This window comes from Tupaia chinensis, unplaced genomic scaffold, assembly GCF_000334495.1.
Source record: "Tupaia chinensis unplaced genomic scaffold, TupChi_1.0 Scaffold000192_1, whole genome shotgun sequence".
Lineage (NCBI taxonomy): Eukaryota > Metazoa > Chordata > Mammalia > Scandentia > Tupaiidae > Tupaia > Tupaia belangeri.
The window spans coordinates 784,639-808,421 of record NW_006159667.1 but is presented as its reverse complement, the minus strand read 5'-3'; the positions used below and the strand labels follow the sequence as shown (position 1 = coordinate 808,421).

Genomic DNA, 23,783 nt, shown 5'->3' with positions numbered 1-23,783 from the left:
TGGCTTGTCTCTTGCCACAAATAACTTCAGAATAAAGATCTTCAATGAACAGGCTAACAATGACGATTATGACTTTTATCAGAAAAACTTAGTGTATCACAACCTAGCACTGCTCTTCCTTTCAGTAGATGCCTCGCCTCTATCCCCCTTCCCTTCTTCAAAGGGAGCTGCTGTTCCCATTGCATTGTCAGGACTTGTCTTCCTATTCCCAATTAACTTCAGTTCCTGGTCTTTCAACAAATGCATCAAACATTACAAAATCAGAACATCCTAATAAAATCTATCCTGAAGAATTGGAACTAGGAACTAAAAACAGCTTCAGTCTCAGCTTCTGGCCAGTTCTGACTCCCTTGACTACAATTACCTGAGGTGTTTGATCCCTTTAATTAGGATCCCTTCATTCTTCTTTTATCCCTTTATTCTGATCATTGAAAGAGCTTTAGCGGTGACATGTTCCAAAATTGGCCCAGAAGATGCTACCTCCCCCCGAGGTAACAAAGTAGAGGTTTAGAGAACAAGGGAAAGGGTAAAGAATTTGAGACAATGCAAAATCCTTATTTTATTTCTGAACCATTTAATACAAATTTAGACCCCATACCATGTGGAACTTACTCTTAGGAACCAACTGGTATACCGTTTGCCTTTCTCTTTGGACAATTTTAGGAACATGAAAATGGTTTTATGTGAGATAGCTTATAGTTCTCAATTAGTAACTGATTCATTGACAGTATTTATAACTTGAAATTCTTTCTGCTATAAAGCTTATGAGCAAGACCCAAGAGCAAGATTTTGGTGTGTTACATGGATTAAAATTCTGGGAACCAAAGTATGAACAGTTTAACTTTGTCTGTATATTGGTGTTGTATATTGCCTGTATATTGTATAATGGTAGGCCAGCATTCCTTACTCTTAGGCAGATGGCCTATCTGCCTCTTCCTTTATGTTGATGGGTAAGAGTTCTTGATTTTGTTCTTGATACCTGAGAAGGGAATTGCTATCCATTTATTGTTATTACCAAAGAATGTTTGTAAATCTGCCCAGACAGATTTACAATCGTTACTTTTCTTGGCCTATATACAACTTAAAGTTTGTGTGCGAGTTTTAAGTGTCTTAGTCTCTGTGTAGTAGAGTTTTTTTAATTTTGGTTTTATTTTTCGGTGGGGAGAAGTGTAGCAGGGGAAAGTATGAAAATGGAACTAATTGAATCTGGGGTTTAAAAAAAAAAACTGAGCTGAGAGCCTATGTATTATAAATTGAGTATAGCTGCAGCAGCAGGAACTCAGGCAAAGGTATTGGAGTGCAGTCAGTGTGACAGGAAGCTTATTTTGGTGTTCTTTCTGTGCTTTGCCTTGTCCTTGACAATTACTCTAGGGGACTATGTATATAGAAAGAAGGGAGAGATATCTATAGTTTCCCATCTGGAAAACTTCTGCAGCATTCTTGCCAAGAGTCTTGGGTCCAGGGATGAAGATGCCCCAGTAGATGTGACAGTCTAGCCTCCTGTCCCTTTCCCAGCTGTCTGTCCCTGGCGTCTACACTCAGCCCACTTTATCTACGAGCTAGCAGGTGGCCAGCAGATAAAGACTGTTTTTGTTCTGAAAGTCCCACCAGAACTGCCATTTTGCCTTCTCTGTCGTTTGACCAACAAAAATTGTATTGAAACTTTAGGGAGCAGTGTTTAAAGCAGCAGTGTTTAGATTTGAAAATTATTAAAGATGTCTTTGCCTAAATATAGAGAATAAAAACAGTTTGCTGATCTGTAAGCAGAGGAGTGGACTTAGTGACCATCTTTCAACCTTAGGATTGAATAACAACATTTTCATTTTGATTGGGAAACTTATTTATAACCCAGTAATCATCCCCATGCTAAGTTTTTCCGATATTTCATCCAGATTTTCTTTTCCCTAATAATTACACCCCCTGCTTTCAGGCTAAGCATTTTCCCTTCTTTCTTGTGTTTACACCTTTCAAATATTTGCAGATTGTTATCTTGTCACCCTCTTAGTCACCGCTTAGCCAAGCTGTACAGATTTAGCACCTTTTATCTTCCCTTTAAAGGCAGGCCTCCCCGCCCCTGAGTCATTTTCTCCTGCTCTCTTTAAGTGTGCTCCAGTTTTCTGCATTTCCATGTGGCCACATAGCATCCTAGAGCTGAACATAGGTCATACGTGGGATTATTTTCCTCCTTTGTTGTATTGGAAGCTAGACATCCCACTCTGCTCCAGCCTTGGGTCTTGTTGACATGGCTGGTCAGTGTTGACTGCCTCATCTCTATTTAAACCGCATTCTCCAAATGTGCCAGTTTAAAGACCAGTGGGATATATGGGTGTAGTTATGGTCTTATTTTCATCTTTGTAGTGTTATGTAACCATAGGAGAGTGGGGTGTATGTAGTTAGGGATTCCGTCAGTGCTGGCCTTGTATTTGCACAAAACACCTCTGTTCTCCAGATTGATCAGAGTAGACCTCGTTTAAGGTCTGCAATCCTGACAGTTCATTATCCATTTCTATGTATATTACGTCTTTTTACAAGTAATTTTCAGTAATATTCATTCATCCAGCATTTAATGATAATCCATAGTGCTACTGTGTGCTAGACAGTGTATTGGGTACTGGAAAGAATAAAATATGACACAGTGCCACCCTAAGAAACAATTTCTGTTTTAGTTTTATTTCAGTTGAAAGTATGAGGTTCTCACAGTCCAAGTGGTCTCACTGATGGCAGTGAGCTCAGTAAGAAGGCCAAGAATACCCATGAAAATCTAATAGGACGTGATCCTAGGGAGGAGAGACCCTAGGATCAGATCTCTCAAATCACGGAACCTGCAAGGTCATTCTGGGTCTGGGATTGATCCAGGGACTTCACTGTAGATCTCTAATGTTAATACAAGTTACTCCTTACTGTGCCCCAGTAGGCTTGTTCTACACACTGCTGTGTTCATATTCCAGAGAGAGAAGCTTATCAGCTCACCTGATATCTACCATTTCCATTTGGGTTCAGCTTCTCTCCCACTGCTGGTTCGACTGCAGATTTGCTACCCCTGAATCTAGCACAGCAGCACCACCCCCCCAACACACACCATTTTTCACCTTCTGCTCTGCCTTCCTATTCTCAGCTCGTGTTAAGGGAAGAGAACAGCAGCCTGTGCTGGAAAACATAGTTGCTCGAAGCTGTCTCCTTAGCAAGACATGCGGCATGGCATGCCCCAAGATTGACTTGTTCCTACATTCTGCCAACAGTCTCCTGGGCACATGTGCATCTGCCTAACATGATCCCATTGTCTGCCAAATTTGATTGATTGGCTGATGGTTTGCTAGAGGGTGTGTGCACTCACCAAGAGAGGAGAGGAGAAAGCAGACCCCTCTCCCCCATGGCAAATGGTCATGCTTCAATCCCTCTTCTTTCATCTCTCTCTTCTTTTGGGATTTTGGGCACTCATGCACACGTGCCCAGCATATTTCTCAAGCCACCAGCCAGAAACTCGAACCACATGGTTGGCCATGTATAATCCAGCTCCCTTACTCACCAGGAAGCCAGCCCAAAATTGTATTTTTTTTTTAACATTTTGCAATTTGTAGGCCAAAATGGCAAGTTGAGTCACCAATAATATTTACCAATGTGGTTAGTTTTTTAAGATTTGTGAGCATGAAAGTCTTTTTCACTATTGAATCCCAACTCCTAACCTGGAATAGGCATGGGTAAGTATTTAAGAAATGGAGGTAGGCAAGGCCTGCTGGTTGACCCATGGAAGTTTAAGTGTCCTAAGTAAGCAGAAGGCAGGTTCTGTCCACATGCCTCCTGTGCCCTCCCCTCTGTGATGTCTGATGAAGTAGTGAGAACAGCGGACATGCAATAAGCACCATTGACTAATCTGTCAAATTGCTTTTTGTTTCCAGTAGAGTTTTATTTCCTTTGGCTAATGCCTGGTGTCTTATTTGCTGGACTAAGTGCCTTGGGGAAGCTGTCACTTCTGTCTAAAGCGGATTTGCCGCACTTCCTCTTAGCTCCATTGCCCAGTAAGGGAAAAGGCAAATACATATCAAGTCCTGAGGCTTAATTATCAGGAAACTCAACATACAGTGCAAAATATTTCAGAGTGATACCCAGCTCTCACACAGCCGTCAGTAGACTCTCTTATATAGTCATTGTTGTGTCACTAACAAAAACTTGTACTTCTTATTCCAAAGATGACTAACCAAAATGTTTGTATTAATTGACCTAGTTAGTCAATGTCTCTAAGTGTATGTTTTTCTTTTTCCTTAATATAATGATTGCTCCATAGTCCAGCATTTCACATTTGAAAGAAGGCACCCTGTACCCCATGAGTCACCCCATGTCTTAGGCTAGGAATCTCAGAAGGGCATAGCCAGAATTGCAGGGTTTTATACCCAGATTACACATTGCAGATCCTTCATTTTATAGACCGAGACCATGAGGCTTAGAGAAGTGTAACATATTACCCTTCAGTGGCAGAGTAGAAACAAGACCCATGATGCAATGACAGCTAGCAATGAACCTTCTCTTCCTAAACCTTACCAAATCAGGCAAAATCCTCTTTTTTATTTTATTTTGTTTTGTGTAAAGTAGTCTTCCTCAACCATTCACATTTCAGAAAGCCTTGAAAAGGTGTGAAAAACAATGAGGTTTTTTACCTATAGACAGATGGGGCTGTAGGATTTTAAAGAGGACAGGAAGCCATATGGAGTGGGAGGGCGGGCATGTGTCCTGCCTGCCTCTTCTGTCTCTGCCCTTGTGGAAGTCAGCTGAGAAGGCCCCACAGGGGATATCTCTCTTCTTCTGGCACAGGAAAATGCTCCGAAATGTTTGGGATGTGTTTTAGGTACAGCGTTTGGTTGTCATCTTTTTTTTTTAAAGTAAGACAAATTATTTTCCTTCAAGAATGGCTTGGCTGTGTCAGAGGTAAACTTGTCACCACCTGCACTTGTGGTGGTGGTGCGCATTTGAGTTGATGTGCTCTTTACCACAGGAAGCACTGCATGGGCACATTACCGGGAAAGACAGCTATGAGTGGTCATATTAAGGATCCAGCATTAATGGGCATTTCCTCAACTGGCTGGGAGAGCTTCTGGAACTCCAGTGATATCTCACCTCAGAGTTCCAGGCCAAACCGTCCATGGTTTGGGAGCTTCCTGTCAGCACTCCACGCTCAGCCACTGCAACCTTGGGTTTACATTCCGAGGACCCAGCTTTCTCTCTATTTCTTTAACTTTTCAGTTAGTTTAGTTTTTAGTTTTTAGTTCCAGTTTAGGTTTTTTTTTTTTTTTTTTTTTTTCTTTTTAATCCATTTCATTGATATGACAATGGCACAGCAGGGCCACCAGCAGGGCCACCAGCGTGGCTGCAGGTACAGCATGGCTGGGGCCACCAGGTGGCGTGTTGGTTAAGGCACAGGATTCCCACATGCCTGACTGCCATTTGAGCCCTAGACCCAGCAGCTTGAAACACACTGGGCACTTGTGCATGTGTGCCCAAAATCCTGAGAGGAGAAGGAATTGTGGCATGGGCAGTCCCCCCCTGGGGGGCGATTTCTTATTTTTCTTCTCTCCATATCTCTCTGGAAAGTACACATGCTCAATGACAAGAAAAAAAAAAAAAGACTTTAAAAATAAAAATTGCAAGATAGACTGGGTAACCTTGCTTCCTGTGCTGTCAGGGAGGAGGACATAGCAGAGCCCTTCTTACTGCCAGGCTTAGTCTTCTCCTGGTTTTCAGAAGCACCCAGACCTGGCTTTAGGATGTTCCCTTTTGTGTGGTTTCACCTCTGCCAGTGGACAGCATATTTCTTGCCCTGATCCTTGATCCCTTAGAGCTCAAAAGCAAGTGTCAAAACTACAGAACCCTCAGCTGGAAGAGCTTCTGCAATCTGCAGGGCCGTCAGGGGCTTCCAGCCTCTGTCTTCTCACTAGTGTTCCTGCGCTGTGTGTGGTGCTGCATTAGAGGTCTTAAATCAGTTCAGTGTCATAGCCGTTTTGTTTCTGTCTTTAATGAAACAGCACCAAAGAGAGAAGATGGGTATAACACAGTTAGTTAAGATTAAACATTGGTTTTTGGAAACTTTGTAGTATATAGGTGTCTGTGCCTCTATGTAAATTTGTATGTGGGTCACAGTCAAAATAAAGTTAAAAAACATTCATCTATACTTTCCTGCAGATGTAGCTAGGTTCAACAGATTTCTAACTTGCAGACATTTTGACAAATGTCATAAAATCCTTCCTGCTAACCTAGCCCTGACTTTGAACCTTGCTCTGGTAATAGATTCTGCCTCCATGGCCTACTCTTTTTTTTATGAGTCCGTGTTTCAGGATCCTTTCTAGGACCCCTCTTGTCCCTAGGGAAGGGGTTACTTCACAAAAGACAGGTCAAAGAGAGATGTCTTTCCTTTCTGTTACTCACCTGCCTGACAGGAATAGGTATGAATGGCTGCTTGCTTATTTCCACTTTAAAAGGGGCAGAAAAATGGCCTGCTTCAGCTTCTTCCCCTTGACAGGCTGGAGCTCAGCTCCTAGAAGTGGTGAAGCAAGGGAATAAAGGCCCTTCTTTGCCTTTTTGTGTACATAGAGTGGTTGGGGTTTAGTTTCCACAGATGCAAGGGACTCTCAAATGAAAAACGTTTTAAATACATTTTTTCCTTGACTTTGTTTAATTGCCTGGGACCATCGAGCCATGTTGTTTTCTTTGTTTAATCACACGGGGGTCTTCAGGATTCAGAGACCTGCTGGGATCTGTGCAGCTTGACCAGCCTCTTTAGATTTCAGAAAGTAACAGGACTGGGGCAAGTACTCAGCCAGTGAGACTCAAAAGTCTTTTGTGTCTGTTCGTGAAAATCTTTTCCCCTCTAGCTCCTGCTATCCGGGGCTTTGTCCTCGCTGCATCCCAGTTCTAGTCCCCAGTTCACAGCAACCCACTCACCCGCACCCAGTGGTCCCACCCAAATGGCTGCTAAGGGTCAGAAATAAACTGAACACTGTGTTAGCATCACTCTGGTTTCTGCAGCAATGCTTTGTCTTGGGTTGTGTAGCAAAATAGTTCAATAGAACTGTTTATTTTTCTCTCTGACAATTCTGCTCTTGCTTAGTTTGCAGATATAAAATGAAAAGTGTTTTTGCTATTGATGTTGCAAAAACACATGGACTGTCTTTCATTCCATTGTACACTAAAGTCATCTCTCCCTGCAGGGTTAATCTCAGGCTCTTTGGCACATGAGTTTCTTGCTGTCTTTCATGAGAGAGTTTCCACTGTTCCCCTGCAGCCTGGCACTAAAGTGCCGGGAATGAAGCAGCTCTGGTGATTTTTAATTTTTTTTTTAAGTTTTTTTTTTTTTTTTCTATAGGGTGCATGCACTCTCCAGAGAGAGACAGTGAGAAGGATAATGAGAAAAAACCCTGGGGGATGGCCACCCCATAGTCCCTTCTCCATTTACCTCCTGGGATTTTTGGGCACACATGTCCAGCGTGATTTTCAAGCCCCTGGGTCCAGGACTCACACTGCAGTAAACCACATCGGAGTCCACCGCCTTAAACACTACATCCTTCTGACCCTTCTGGAGATCTTCCTACCATGTGACACTTGCTGCCCTCTCCCCTGTTTTGTCACAACGGTGTATACCATTTGTGAGGCTTGAGGGTCATAGAGAAAACTGTGTTCTTCATCTTCTGAAAACCCAAGGTACCAGCTGTTCCCCTTCTCCTGAGCCTTGCTGCTTTGAATCTGTGCCCTGGCCCTAAACAGGCACAGCCACCTCATTTTATGCATAAAGAGATGTACCTTCTGTCTCAGCCACGGTGGGACCTCTTCTCCCAGAGACTGCCCTGTAGGCATTTGCAGTAGCCCAATGCCCTGCTCTGGCCTCCCTGCACCTCAGCTCTTGGACCTCCATTGAGGCTGTCTGCAAAGAAGAGATCACACTTCCCAATTCTGCCTGATTGCAGCAGGAGAAACCACTGGTGGACTCGGAGGACACCAAGTGCATCCTCCCAATTCAGCCTTAACTTTTTGCTTCATAATTTCAGCGGTAGTACAGATTTGTTTGACATATTTATAGGTTTTACTCAGATATCAAAATACAACATATTTCATGGTCTGTCACAGATGACCACTATGAATGAGAAATATATTTGCAAAATAAATGATTGAATCAAAGAAAGAAAGGCAGTCTAAGTTGGTTACTGAGGATTTATTTTGTACCAAAAAGAAAAAAAAAATGGATACATAGGAGGAAGAAGGATAAGAGTCTGATCTCAAAGATCTTATAGGCTAGTTGAGGGGTCAAAAGAAACAGATTTTTGAGCCTGGAAATCGCTGAGAGTGTTGATGATGATCAAGATGATATTGATAATAGCTAAAGCATATTGAACTTTTTGGCAGGCATCGTTCTAAATATTTTACATACACAGCCTTTCCTAGATCACACAACAGCCTTGTGAAGGTAGATCAATTATGATGTCGACAAATAGGAGAGAGACTTTGTTCACTAACTTGGCCAAGGCCACAAAGCTTGAAGGTGATAGAGCTGGGATGGGAATCCTGGTCTGCCTGGCTCCAGACACCCAGTACTCATCAGTATTCTGGGTTTTCCTGTCTCTCATTCTGAATGAAAAGCTAATGGCACTATTGTCCAAAATATATCCAGAGGACAGAGGGGGAATCTTACTTGAAGAGGAAAATGACACTGAATTAATACTTTAGAATTTGATGTGAATGTCAGATAGTAGGGAGAGTATGTCCAGGAGTTAGCTGGAATGGCTTTCAAGAGGCAGAATGGCTGGGATTATCAGTATAATTCAGGTAGGAGAACAGTTAAAGTGATGACTGAAGCTGTGGGGCTGTGGCCCTTAAGGAGCTGGGAGTACAACACAAGGAGAATTAATCCCATTTCTTGGGTGGAAAGGTATTGCCTGTACATCTTACTTCGAACACTGCTTTCCTCCAGGTGCTTTTGATAATCCCTAGATGGTGTGGCTGGAAGCCGCCTCCTGTCACTGCTGTTGGTTCTTCCACCTGGGAGAGCTGAATCCCTCCTGCACTTCTTTTCTCCCTCTTCCTCAAGCTTAGTCTGTCTCACATAGGTTGGAATTCAGATCCACATTGCAAGGTTGGAAGTCAGGAGACCATCCTTGCTGGCTTAGAGGCTCCTTTTCATCACAAATTCTCCTTCTCTCCTGGCACAGGTATTGAATGTCCCAGAGGAGCCCGGAATCTCCCAGGCTTGGTGCAGGAAGGAGAGCCCTTCAGCGAAGAAGCCATGCTTTTTACCAAGGAACTCGTGCTGCAGCGAGAGGTAGGACCTTGTCCATTTGCATCTTACATGAGGAGAGGTGAAGAAACAGGGTTCCCTTGGTCTGGTGCTTGCCTGCCCATCAAAGATTAGTTTGTTGCTTTTTCCACTGCTCAGCCTTGCATATCCGTGATCTGTTCTGTGTCTGCCCACATTTTATTTCCTTGAGCCCTGCATCATTGGCCAACCGCCCTCAAATTGCTCCTCTCCACTGGTGGCCTGAGAGGTGTGAACACCAGGCCAGCCTAGCCAGGCTCCTGATGCAGAGAGCTTACAGCTTTGCAGTCCTCCTTGGCGAATTAGCCTGAGCTGCCTGCCTCCAGCTGGATTTAGAAGCTTGACTAACCCTGTCAGGGGCCAATTTTCTTTGAACATTTATTTGTATCTTTTGAGTAATTGCATTTTCTGTAGCGGGTTTTCTGACTTAATTTAATTGTATTTCTGTTTCTGCCTGTTGGGCAGGTTCTTGCAGGCAGTATTGAGGCTCTTGGCTGCTGTGGTTCCCTTCTACCTGCTAATTTTGCTCAAGTCTTCCCCAGCAGATTCATCTTCTTTCTAGGAGTTTGCCAGCCATTTGTCCTGCTAGGTGGACACGGAAAGCAACAGTGGGGAAGTGTGCTAGGCTCGCGCTTAGGAGTTGGGATCTGCCTTTGTCTCATTTCTTTTATCATCAAATCCCTCAAGTGTTTTAGCTTTCATGGAATACCCTAATCTGCACAGAGCTGTAAGATTATGGGGTCATCAAGGTTCACCCAAGGGGCATTGTAGATCCTTGAGCAGATACACAGGCTTCTTTAGGATGTTCAGTGACACAAAGACCTATTTATAAACTTTAGCCTCTCGTTTTGATTTGAACTGCCAGCACATACATGGGGTGTGAGAGGTACAGGAGAATAAACCAGACCAGGTTGGCCTCTAAAGAACCATGACTTTGACATCTGACTAAGCGGCATTGTTGCTGTTGGCTGCCACCTCTTTGGGATTCGTCTTTCTTGATATTTTTCTTTCTTACTTTGTGAAAGAAAATGGTACAGCAAACAAATCATGATTTCTCAGTTCAAGAGATACGAGTTTCGTTTCCCAAACATCACCTGCAACCACCTGGATATTGAGGCTGTTTCTTGGCCATCTGTACAGTGGTTGGGGGGCTACAGGCCTTAACTATATCATCAGCTTCACACTGCCCTCTGTTTTGTTTTGTTAAGATGCGTTTATGCTTTAGTAGAAATCCTTATATTGACATGCATGGTGCTTCTCTCCCCACCCTCTCATTTTATAATTACACTATGTGTCAATTAAAAATAGCCCCCTGCTAGAGAAGCATTTCAAGAACCCAAACACTTCAGTTGTCTGTTAGAGCCTTTTGCAGTTTTTGAAGTGGCCCGGGAATTAGATGGAAGGGACAAATATTGAAGAATTTCTCTCAGACTTTGTGGGCCTCTGGATAATGAACCACAGAGTTAACTATATTTGGAAAAAACAGGTAAGTACACTCAAGTTCAACACTTGAAGACATTCTAAGTGAAGCAGAAACAGATTTTTCTTTGTTCAGCTTTGGGTAGAGGGAAACCCCCTCACTGGATTGTCTGTGACACATGTTGGTGCATTCTCTACTATTCCGTAGTCATCTTCCCATTGTTTCGCATCTCCTGAAGTTTCCTTCTGTTTTCCCCCCAACTACTTCTCTTCTCGATCATGTGTCTGGCCCTTCGGTGATGTCCAGAAATGCAAAGAGCTCAGAGAGAATACTGATCCCTAAAAGGAGTGAGTGGTCCAAAGCTCCTTTACTCTATCACGGTTATTACAACCTTACTTTTGTCTGTGTATTTGTTAATGCCTGGTTGTTGAAAAAGAGTTTTTCTCTTCCCTTGGATGTGAGTCTACAGATAGTCTAATCCAAAGCTGATGTTTATCTTTCTTGACCCAATCTCTCATAGCCTTGCCCTATTGAGGGTCTCTGGATAAAGAACTTTAACTGCTTATATGATTACTTGGTCTAAGCGTCCTGAAAGGTCTTAGCCAGAGGAGATAAGAGTATATACGAGTATAGACAAAACTATAAATAATTCAGGATTTGGGCTAAAACAATCAATTACAGCCTATCCCCCTGGGCCTTTCTCTTCATATATGAAAACCACTTTCTGAACAGTCTAGGAATAAAGAGAGTTTGCTCTTTTGTTGAGGTTTATTCATTTACTGTTTCCTGTGTAGTACCTTCATTTTTTATTCCATAAGTTGTCCAGGAGAACTTCTCTCTTTAGCAAGGATCTAGCCCAGGAGAAAAGCCAGAAGCTTGGTCCTCTGGGCCAAGGCCCTTCCCCCCACCCCAAGGAGAAAGTACCGTGGAATTGCTTGAATGTCTGAGTGCCTGCCCACAGCCTCCCCCCTCATGTAGCTCTTACCTTCAGAGCAGTCTCCAGTTGTCCCTTGTTCTACTCCAGGAACTCTTCTGGAGCTGAGCTGCTGCTGGGATGACCATAGTTGAACTGGATTTTTGTACCTTATGCCTATCTATTCCCTTGATAACCACATTGAGCTCAGATACCCAGATATTTTGAAAATATCATCGTTGTTGACCCTGCCCCCTCCCCATTCTACCCCTTTATAATTTTAAATGTTTATTGATCCTGTCTTATTTTTAGCCACGATTTCTCTACCACCTGCATGCTTTTCCCAGTCATTGTAAATCTACCCTATTATAAGAAAGGAGTAGCACACAGATTTTATGATTTCATAGCACTTCCTGGGACCCTGTGTATGATGCCATGGAGGCCTGATTTCAGCGTGGATTCCCACATGTGAAACAATAAACAGACTTGAGAAGGATGTAGAGTTGGGGCGGGACCATCTAATGTCACTGCTCCTGAACCATACTTCTGCCAAGGAGACGTCAGGCAGCTGGCATGCAAGGTACCCGGCACTGAAAAATGGTACCATGTCTGTTACGTGCATTACCCTGACTTTAGGTAGGCAGTGCAGGAATTCTGCACTCAGAATTATTGCCTTCCATCCCAGATCCTCATGTGGATCCCGCAAGCATAACAAGTCTTTGCTCTACATTTTCTGATGGCGCCCATTATCTTGAGACCTGCTATCCCTGCTTTCCTTACATTTGTTTCACAGTGATGCTAATGAGCCAGCACTGCTGACATTTCTGTCCACCACTCACTCCATTTTCTTGAGCATCACTCCTGCCACCTTTTATTGCAGTGCCTCTTTTTTCTCTGTCTTTGTACATGCTACTTCTCCACAGCCGTTGGTTCCTGCTGTCTTTGTTCTTTTCCCTGAGCAGGAAGTCTGGGAAGATATCTCCAAGTCAGTGGTCTTAGGTACTCCGGTGGTTCTGCCAGCCCCCACATAGGAAGGACAATATTTAGACCCATGTTGTTACCTGATTCTCCATGTGACCTGGAAGCTCAGAGAAGCCAGGGAACTCTCAAAGGACTTAACACTTACCTTTACTCAAAGGAAATCTAGTAAACTCAGTATTTTTTTCCAGCCTAACTCAGTTAGTATATATCATGGGTGGGCAAACCTGGCTCACTGCCAATTTTTACAAATAAAGTTTTATTGAAACACAGCCCCATTAATTCTTTGACAATTTGTCTTATGACTACTTTTACACCATAATAGCATGTTGAGTAGTTAAGACACAGGGTAGATGGCCCACAAAACCTCGAGTACTTACTATCCATACCAAAAACATTTGCTGACCCCTGCTGTATTAGGTATGCTGAATCAGGTTTAAATGACTTTGTCACAGTCCTGGAATCATGAGTTGGCTGTCGCCGTGAGGCTGGACTGCTTCTGTACCACAATGGATTATTTTATCCATTGCCATAGCTGTGACTACTGTGTCCCATTGGATAGCATGTGCTTGGTGACACCCACCTCACTCCCCCTCACCAATACAGCTGCCTCTTTAAGGCATTTCCCTGCCACGCTGCCAAGGACAAGAAGATCTGGTGTAATTTCCCCGATGGGGAATTGTGCCCATTGCTAGCATCTTCCCAGAAGTAGTGATGAGATAGCATTAGCTAATGGGTAGATAACCAGCTTAAAAGTGCAAACGCCTGGTCTTTCACGTCCCACTTATCATTTGGTCCTGGGTACATAATTCTTTCCTGTTTTGGTATTCCTGTCTAAAACATGGATTTAGCAATCCCAAGCCATCCTCTCCATTTTGAGGCCGTTGCTGTGAATAAAAGTCATTGGGGATCTCTGGACACCTTCCTCCCATAGGCCAGCTGCTCACCACACGCTTTCTCACCAATAGCTGCATATACGGCACCGTGATTGCGGCTAGGTTGGGGAAACCTGAAGTATTAGAGAAGGGGCCAAGACATATTACTGAAAGAAATCAATCTCACAATTCAACTGTCTCCACAATTCTGGACTTTACGAGGTGCAGTTCCCAGTAGGTGGGGAAAAGAAGTGGCTATCTGGGGGTTCTGTAGTCATTTCCAAGGGTTTTTTTTGATAACCCCTTTGTCCTCCCTGAGACCTCAGAAATGGCCCTTCTCTGCCGCCTAGGAAATGACCTCATGCTGGACAGCCCCAGCTGAAAACTCAGGCTGCTGCCCTGACCTATTTCCCTTCTTCCTGCTGGCATGAAAAGGGAGGATGTCCCCCTGGGGAGCTCATTCTGCAGGCTGCAGTAGCCAGGCCACAGTCCTGGATTTCCTCTCCCTGCGACCCCCTGCTTATCTAAAACACAGAGATATATAAAAACATTACAAGTAACTGTTGCTGTTTGAAGAAAATGTATTTATGTGGCTCCAGCCATGAATGCTGATGTGTATTTATAGAGGAGTATGTGTCCGGGAAAGAAAACTTAGAATAAAAGGAAAAGTGGTCCCGTGTCCTTCATTTTAGCTCTGAGTGTTGGTATCCTGTCTGACAAAGATAAACTGGTCTATGCAGTTTTCCATTGATCTGAATCCGTGTTCCTCCCCATGCCCTTTGTTCCCACCTGGCTCTACAAACAGTGCAGTTCTCTGTGCTTTCTCAGCCCTTCCTACTCCCTTAGTGGGTGTGTGGCCCTGCCCTGGGGATGGTAGCAAAGTTCTGTCTCTGGATCAAAATGATGGAGATAGCTCAAGCCCTAGAGAGCTCCATGAGGATACAGGACCCCTAGTGAGGGAGAAACCAGCGTCCCTGCTCTCCAGTTTCCCTGATCAGCATGTTCTTTGGGAGCCCCTGCCACACTACTAGCAGGTGCCTGCTGCAGCAGGTCACTTTCGTGCAGAGACACCTCATTCTCATCACAGCCCCTACCCGGAGACAAGGGAATAGTATACCGTAGTCAGCTTTCTAAACTGTCTCATCCCAGGAGGTTTACAGGCTCCGTGAGGGGTCAGGCTTTCCTCATCTCCCCACACACTCTTCACACGTAATCACCCACCATGATCACACAGTGTTTGTCTTAGTACAAGTCTTCTCTTTAAATGGCACTTGGGTAAAAAACTGATATCTTATTAGTGATCAAACCTTAAATTGTTTATAACATTTTCTAGTTTTAAAATGTCTTTATATATAATATTTGATCTTAACCTCCCAATCAACCTTTAAGAAAAATATTAGCCACTCTTACAGTTCAGGAAACTGAGATGTACAGTGACCTGCCTCTATTCCGAAAGCTAATTGTAGGATAACTACTAAAACTCAAATGTCTGCATTCCAGATCAAATGCTTTCTCTCTCCAAATTTTGATGATTTTGTTATTAGTAGGATTTTATTCTTTTAGCCGTATTTTACTATTTTTCTGCGCTAGAATAGATGGTTATTCTCGTTGTTGGAATAACTTGTTAAAGAACTAATAAAGGACTCTCCTGAAGCTCAACCATTGACAGAGAAGATTCATTCTTCTGTAAGGAACCAACAGTATCTGAATTTGGGTGCTCGCAAGACTGCAGAGGGGTTGGAACAATTTGCTGTGTCCAAGCCTGCCGTAAACATTTGCTCTCTCTTGTCACAGCTCTTAGGTCTTTTGACTGTCTAATTCCTACTTCATCTGTTATTTAACCTTTGCAGGTCTTTCTTTTTATATAACAATTGCTTTGTTTTCATTTGATCATGTACATACACATTTGTTTTTAGTCTTCCTTAATAGATAAATCTGACCGTTTAAGTGCATTTGTTTAAAAAGCTATAACTCCCTATATTCTCTGGGATAAAGTCTCTTCTCCTTAGTTGACACATATCTTTGGTTACCTCTCCAACCTCATGTCTCACCATCGCTCACTTTATAATTTGCACCTTATCAGAATGGACCTGTTATCCTCCTAGTCTCCCATACATTCATTACATTCTATCTCCCCCTTCTCTTGGGCAGATTTATGCTCTGCACCCAGTACTTCAGTAATCCTCTTCATTGTCATTCTGCAAAAATGTGTTCTTTAAGATCTACCTCCTTTTCCAGGAAGCCTTCCCTTGCCCTTTAAGTCTGAGTAGAGTGTCCTTCCTTTGTCCCCACACCATCCTGTGCATACTTCTGTCATGCACTTACCAATACTATTGAAAGGATCTGTCCATATGGGTCTCTCTCCACTGGACTGTAAGTTCCCTGAGAACACGCCTAGTATATAAAAGATCCTCAATAAATGGACATTAGTTAAATCAACTAATTGAGTCCCTGTGACCTAATTTTAGAGGTTGAGAAGAATATCTATTCTTCAGTTGTCCTTCCTGGTTTTTAGGAAAGTTTTCTAAACTCAGTAATTGTAGGGGTAAGGAAGCAGCCATTGCAGTACTATAGCTGGACACATGACTGCTAATTTAGGAAATGCTCTTGAAAAAACCATCACTGGGGCCAGCAGGTAGCATGGTGGTTAAGGCACTAGATTCTCATGTTTAACCATGGTTCAAGTCCCAGCTTGTGTGCATGTGTGCATAAATTCCCAAGAGAAGAATGGAAGAGAAGGAATTGCAGCATGGCCATCCCTCCAGGGGGTGATTTCTCACTCAGCCTGTCTGTGTCTGTCTCTGGCAAATGCAGGCACCCCATGGGGCAGGGGGTGTGGGGGGTGGGGAATCCATAACTAAGACCTGGCTGTGCGCTTACTCTGGTACCTTGAGCTCCCTGTCTGTCCAAGCAGTCATGAGATAATGGCGTATATATTGAAAATGTTTAAGTGTTCAAACAGAAATCATTAGTGTCCCTTCACTCTTCAAATACAGGCTGCTTGTCTCTCCTTTCCTGGTGTTTCCCATTCTCTGGTGTCATGGACTAGATTATGATGTGAGGTGAATGGTTTACTTTGCAATTAAGGTTAGCAAATTTCCTATTTAGAGATGGGCCTTAAGTTCTGTGTGAATACCATGTTATTATCCGCCCACCCACAGTCCCTTCATTTCTGGGCTCCTCGCCCCTGCCAGATACCACTAAAAGGGTCCACAAATCCTATCCAGACCCTAAATGAAAATGGCACCACAAGAAGCGGTGAAGTAAAATTTAGAATGGGGAATATTACTACGTGTCCTTTTTCCCCTCCCCTGGCTGCTATGTCTCCCATGTTGGCTTGTGAACGTCCTCTTGTAGATTTGTCTGCAGGCACCGGTGGCCTTGTCCAAGCAAGCTCAGCAGCATGTGCGATGGGTGCCAACAGTATGCGGGCTCCAGTGGGATTCCTCTTTGCAAAGCTGCTGGCTCAGCTAGGCTGTTTCCTATTCTGCTTAGAACTTTCATAGTCAGTCAAGCATAGAATTGCATCCATTCTTCCGAAATAGCTGCTGGGCCTAATTTTTCATTGGCTTGGCCAAGATCCTATTACCTGTAATTATGTCATACAGGCTGGCTGGTGTAGTTTTGATAGGCCTCACTGCCCTCCAGAGGCTAATGTTCACATCCCAGGCTGGCTATTGGGATTGGGGGTGGAATAAGGCATAGAGACCATTAAAGATTTGGCCTCCTTGGGACGTGAAGGAAGGTCTCAGGGTATAATTCTGTCCCAGGGAAGAAGAACCTTTTCTGCAGAACATCTCTTCATTTCCCTTAATAGACTGGTCCTTACAAACTTCCTTCAGAGACTTGTTTTCTCTGCCAGGTCTATTTGTTTTTCTTACTGTGGTTGCTATCAAAAAAGGAACTAAGAAATATAATCCTTATACCTGACAATTTCACTTTCTTTCCCCAAGAAGAAGCAATAGAAATCTTGGCAGTGCCCAGACAAGCCTGGCTCTTACTTTTCCTCTCCATCTTTAGTTCTGACCTAGATCAGTCTCAGAATCAAAGATCTGAAAGGTTCAAACGTGATTTGCTCTTGCATCTTTCTACTAAAATGGTCCATAGTAGAAACTTTGAACCTCATCTAGATTGAGGCTTCAGAGTGAAGACAGTGGGCAGTGATTGCCATTGGAGAATTCATTTACTGATTCACTAGAAGATTATCATTACAAACAGAAGGTCATGAAAATCCTTCCAACAGAGCCTTGCTACCCAGAACACCTGCTGTTCATGGCGTTTGATCCTTCTACCTATCTGACAGGAAATTATGTTCTTTATGAGCCATCCTTATGGAAAACAGCTATTTCCAGGTATATTCAGTCTCCTGGTCTACCTCTGTGTAGGACCTGTGACCCAAAACAAATGGAGAAATTTTATCAGGAGGAAGAGACTGTTGGACTCTGCCACAGCTGGGGCTATGCTAAGAGAGCTGTGTACCATTTATTTTAATTTAGATGTATCAGGCATTCCTAGTAACAATACCTGATTTCTCTTAACTCCCTTTTTTTAAAAAAAGAAAACTATTTGCTAAAGTGTGTTTGCTCTAGAAGGTGAGAGAGTGAGTGTGTGAGTGAGAAAGCAAGCAAGCACCCCTCAGGGGAGATGACCACACATCCCTTCTTCATTCACTCACCTCTCAAGATTTGGGGCACACATGCACACATGCCCAACCAACTTTTCAAGCCACTAGGTCAGGGACTCGAACTGCCTAGTCTGCCATGTGGAATACAGTCGCCCCAGCCTCCACGCCTCTGCTAGCCCTGTCTTACCTCTTCAGTCATCCTATGTATTCACATTTTCCAAAGCTTTGGTGAGGGTTCTCTTTATAAAAGGGGGGGAGCTAATATTGTTCATTTAATATCAAAGAACTGAAGAAAAGTAGCTTAGAATTTTGTTTTAGGTGAAATTCCTTATTGTGAACCTGTCTACTTCTTCTGGAAGCCTAATTTAGAAAATAGATCTCTTTTCTTTTTGTATCTTCTAACAAGCACATATTTCCTTGCTGAACTAGAGATGCCCACTGCCTGCTTTTGGAAGGGCTCCACACAGAACCCCAATACGTGGGCAGCTCCCATGTAGACTCGAGAATGAGCTTTCATGCTGGCCTGTTGGAGGCCTCATGCTTGCTGCTTTGTTTGTCTTAGACATTCCAAGCCAGGCCCTCTGCCTAAATTTCCCCCTTGGATTTACATAATTCATTTGATATCACTTTAAAACACAGGTTTGTTTGTTTGTTTGTTTGTTTGGGGTTTTTTTGTAGAAGTTTTTGCCTTAGGGCGTGTGTGCTTGCTGGAAAGAGAGGGAAAGACAGAGACAGTAAGGGGGATGACATCACCGCAGTCCTTTCCCCTCAATTCTCCTCCTAGGATCTTGGGCACACACACACACATGTGCCTAAACTGAGTTTCATGTCACTGGGTCCGGGACTCATACCGTGGTTGGCCACGTGGTAGTCTAACAATGTAACCACTATGCCATCTGCTGGTCTGCTGGCCCCTGGAATTCAGCTCTTAATTTATAGTAACAAGACTGTCTAAGCCACCAGCAAAGAATAAGCAGATTGCAGATTACAGTCGATCTCCAGGTACTGCTAAAATTCTGGTGTTTCTCATGTGACTCTCCCAAGGACAGAGGAGTGACTGTTCTTGTGGATGAGCTGACCTTAAGCCTCCCATCCTTGCCATTAGCCTGCCCACTGCCTGTGTGTGTTGCCAAGGACGTCATGACAACCTCAGTGTTCCAAACCTGGCATTATTGATGAACTTCCCACTTGCTACTCCACCCGTGACAGTTTCTGGTCAGCTGAACTGAAATGGATTTTGAAAATGAAAGAGACCAACGGTCTGTTAAGAAATGCTGTGGTGCATGAAATAAGATTATGAGCAAGCTTGAGAATTAACAGCAGAGATACCCTAACTTGGCCCAAACAACATGTGTCACATAGTCAGAAAGGAATAGCTCATTCTTAGACTCATCTTCAGAACATTTAAGGGCATCTTTCTCTTCTTGATCATGTCACGAAAACTGTTAGTTGCATGTGAAGGGTCAGACCTGGGTTCTCATTCCAGTTTCCTCACTTCCGTGTGACTTTGGACACATTCCTCGAGCCTCTCTAAATCCACAGCAATCTCAGTGCATTCAGTGTGAATGATGTCTCTAGTACTGAGCAGTGCATCAGCCCTTGCCTTCCTCTGTAAGGATGTTATCTTCTCTGTAGGATTATATGAAAATAAAGTACATATGTAAAGTGTACATCACAGAACCTGTTAGGTACTGAACACTCAACAAATGACAGCTTGCATCATTGTTTTTATTATAAAGAGAAAGTCTCCGGGAGGGTTGCTAAAAATCTAGGATTTGAATTTTATTGTAAACAAAATACTGTACCCAGAGCAGGGTGGCAGGCTGGATGTAGGTATTTGTGAACAACATTCGTGTTTGAATCAACAAAGAACAATATTTATTCCTTCCCGGTGCTCTTTACTCCCCTAATCTATCTGCTTAAGTGAGTAATGGCAAATTCATAGATGTTATCCCACCTAAAATTGTACAGTGGCAAACATTGCCAGTCAGTCGTACCACTGCTTGGGCTTGGGCCTCAGATCCTTCTCAAAACAAAGCTCCTCAAAAATGTTACCAGTTGGATGGACTGGGACTTGCATGGACACCTATTTGCCATCCTTGGTCTAAGTTCTCAAAAAGAGCATTTAAAAATGTGCCTTTGAAGTCAGCCAGCCTTTTTTTGTGAAGAGAAGACAGTCACTTTGCCTCTGATCCTACATGGTCCTACGCTTTAGAACCACTTCTTCTGGTCAGTGTCATGTTCAGTATAAAAGTATGGATCTGGAGGTGATGCCAAAGAAGACTTTCCTTGACTGTGAACTGATGAGGCCAACCGTCACCAAGAGGAGAGAAGCCAGGACTCCACGAGTACCGGGTGAATGTCTAGGGAATCGTGACTTGAGTGTCTCTACCGTGCTTTTCAACAACCATAGATATACTGGAGGATGATCTGCCAACAACAAGGGCTCTCTGTGCTTTTTCTTCCTTTACATAGGACTTCAACCCTGCCTGATTCCCAGTGTCATTGGGAGTTGAAAATTAAAGACACAAAGATTACCTCTCTTTGTGGGCTGACCCAGGCTTCCTTATCCTCCCATGGAGCATCAGTGCTCCTACAGTGTCCCCATACTGTACTACCACAACTACAGCAATCTATGCTTACCATACGTTTCTCCACCTGCATGGAACTAGAGAGCTGAAAGCCAGGAGCCAACAGGAGCCCTAAGGGAAAATTGAGGTGTTAACCATGACTGAAAGGAACAGGAAAAGAACCCCACAACAAACACTGTTTAAGACCATCAATGTAGCTAGAGCAGCTCTCTATTGAGCCAGGAGTGAAAAGTTGAACTGGAAACTGTTTCACTCTGCCATTTTCCTTCTCAGGTTCATCTAATGCCCTCCCCTTTCTCTTTGCCTTTACTTCAGGCATTGTTTGGTTGGTTGGTTGGTTGGTTTTGTTTTTGTTTTGGCTATAGTGTGCATGTACACTCCAGAGAAAGACAGAGGGAAGGTGAGAAATCACACCCTAGGGGAATGGCTACTCGGTAATCCCTTCTCTTCCACTCTCTTTTTGGGATTTTGGGTATGCGCGCACGCACACACACATGCCCAGTGTGATTCTCAAGCCGCCAGGCCAGGGACTCAAACTGCAAAGTTGGCCAAGTGGGATCTAGTACCTTAACTTCCATGCCACCTGCTAGCATTGGACTTCTTTTTAATGGTTACTAGGTTCTTGGCATTAGGTGTACAGCTAGAAGTAGATCATACAAATGAGACCAGAAAGTCCCTTCGCCCCCTCCCAGAGCCTGCATGTGTCACCACATCACAGGTGTACACAGTGCTTATAGTATTGGGGTGCTATTACCTCGCCACTTAAATAAATCTAAAACCACTGACCCAGGGTTTTTATAGCAATGCTGCAACCTTATATGAGGAAATGCAACAAATAGTCCATTACCACTGATTGGATATAGATTTTTGGTCTGGCCACCTGCCAGTTGGTAATTTTAGAATAGGGTCACTTTCAGAATTGGAAGATTCCTTGTAGGAGAGAACTGGCATTTGCTACATAGTTGTTTCTTATTGTTATGCCCTCTCACAGCCACACTCCCCACCTCTTCGGTGGAGGACTAGGCTTGCAACCCACGTGCTAGAGAGAGCCAGAGCTCCTCCTTCATCAGCTTCCAGGCTGCAGACGTGGCCATTTCCAAACGCCCAGGGTGCACTTAAGCACTTCCTCCTTCTAATCTCAGCACTTCCACTTTAAACACATCAGCAGCTTTGTATCTTGCATTTTGTTTTGCTCTATGTTTTGGCCCTTCAGGTATTTGTGGGAGGAAGGTGGGGAGACTGGGGAACTGTGGTGTCACTGAATTTAGAGTATTATACAATTACACCCTGAGTCATTGTCTCTGGAGATTCGTGTAAGTGAGAGTGCCAGGAGCATCCTGAAGGCTCTCACTCTTTTCACACATCAGTTTTTAAGGTTGGATTTGGTTTTCTCCTTCATATGTGACTGCCTGCCTTGGTTTCGCCATCTGCAAAATGGGGGTAGTAAGCCCTCTTAGGCCTTGAGAATGTCAAAAGTTGAATACGCGGGTGTAGTGGGGCAGTTTCTTAGGCAACTCCAGCCCCAGATCATGCACCACGGGTGCCATAGCCCCTGGGGAGGGAGGGACCTCTGGTTGGACAGTTTCTGCTCTCACCAGCATCTGAGTAATTAGGCCCACTTGATGGAATAAGAGAATTCTTAGTCTAGGACCCTGCAATCTGATCATCTGTACTGCATTGGGCTAAATTTTGGTCCATGTTCCCTTTTATCTCTGCCGTGAAATCTGTCTATTGCATTGCCTTTTTCTCGATAGGAACAGGATACCAGCTTTGGTTTCTGATAAGCTGCCTATCCTAAAGAGAATCTGTCCCAGAGGACTTAGGGCCTCTCAGTCCTCTTTCTAGCCTATTAATTGAACGAGGCTCTAAATTCAAGATGGAAATCAGAGACTGAACATTGAGTCTTCCTGTTGCCCTGCCCATCTGTAATAACACTGTCCTGCTTCTTGGCTGTCTGGATAAGACCCTATTTACAAATGCAGCTCTGAATTCTTGCCTTGTCAGTGTGATCTGTATCGCTTTTGCACCAGGGTTCAGACCAGACTTCTAACATTTTGACCCAAACTTCTGATCTTCATACCATGTGTTTTAGTCCAAACTGCTCGAAGGACAGGTCTGAGCCCCAAAAGCTGTGATATGTGTTATTATCAAATATGGCCCAAGATAGTTTTGCCTTATTTGATGCCTATCTATGGGTGTAAGGCATAGCTAGGAGATTGTCTTTGAAGCTTTCAATTCTTGTCATCCCATCCAGAATCAGTCCATTCTTGAGGTAGCCCAACACCACTAATATGGCAGCTTCAAAAATGTGTGAGGCCTGTGTCTGAGCATCTGTCCATCTAAAGGCTTCTAGCCGCATAGCATCATGTGCCTGGTATTCCAGCTGGTGCCAGCACGTCAGGTGCAGAGGAAGGCACATGAGACGGCTCTCCACGGCCAGCCCTTCCAGGTCTGGGAAAGGGTTCTTCATGACACTACCTCACGTGCGCCCAAGTGTGCCTCACACCTAGGGGACTGGAAGATGACCTCCAGGGAGACACAGAGCCTCACACTGCCCAGCCTTTCTTTCATCTGTCCTTCCTCTTTCATGCTTTTGCCCGCCCCCTTGTGTTTCTGTAATTTGTACAGTATCGTTGAGAGGTGTTGAAGAGATCAATAGCAATTCACCTTTTCCCTTATTGATTAAAGTGACGGCAAGGAAAAATGGCGGGCAGTACCAATTCATTTATCACGAGCTATCCATTTCCTACCAAGCCACCAGCGACCTGTCCCTCTGCCTGTTATGCTGCTGATCTGCAAATGGGATTACTCCTGTTTCCAGGCTGCTTTAATAGGAGTGAGTGAACCACTGTTTGCCTCCTATAATCAAAAGCTGGGTGAGGAAGGAGACGGCAAGTAATGAACAAGAAAATTGCCGTAGCACCTGGTCTGTGGCTTTATTTAAGGGGTTCACCACATAGGCAGTGTAACAGTTAAGTAGCACAGTTGATGGACACTGCTCTCACCCAGAACTCCCCTCCACCACTGTTTTTCTAAAGGACACACCAGAACTCCCCACCACCCCCACGCCCCCCCCCCGCCCCCACCCCC

General features: G+C 43.9%; 1 protein-coding gene across 1 annotated transcript in view; it reads left to right on the top strand.

Moving 5' to 3' along the window:
* SND1 (staphylococcal nuclease and tudor domain containing 1) overlaps window positions 1-23,783 on the top strand; it is a 510,267-nt gene that overhangs the window by 376,757 nt on the left and 109,727 nt on the right. The window contains exon 16 of the mRNA XM_006146865.3: window positions 9,189-9,298. Within this exon, the coding sequence (XP_006146927.1) occupies window positions 9,189-9,298 (110 nt within the window). The remainder of the gene's footprint in view (window positions 1-9,188; window positions 9,299-23,783) is intronic.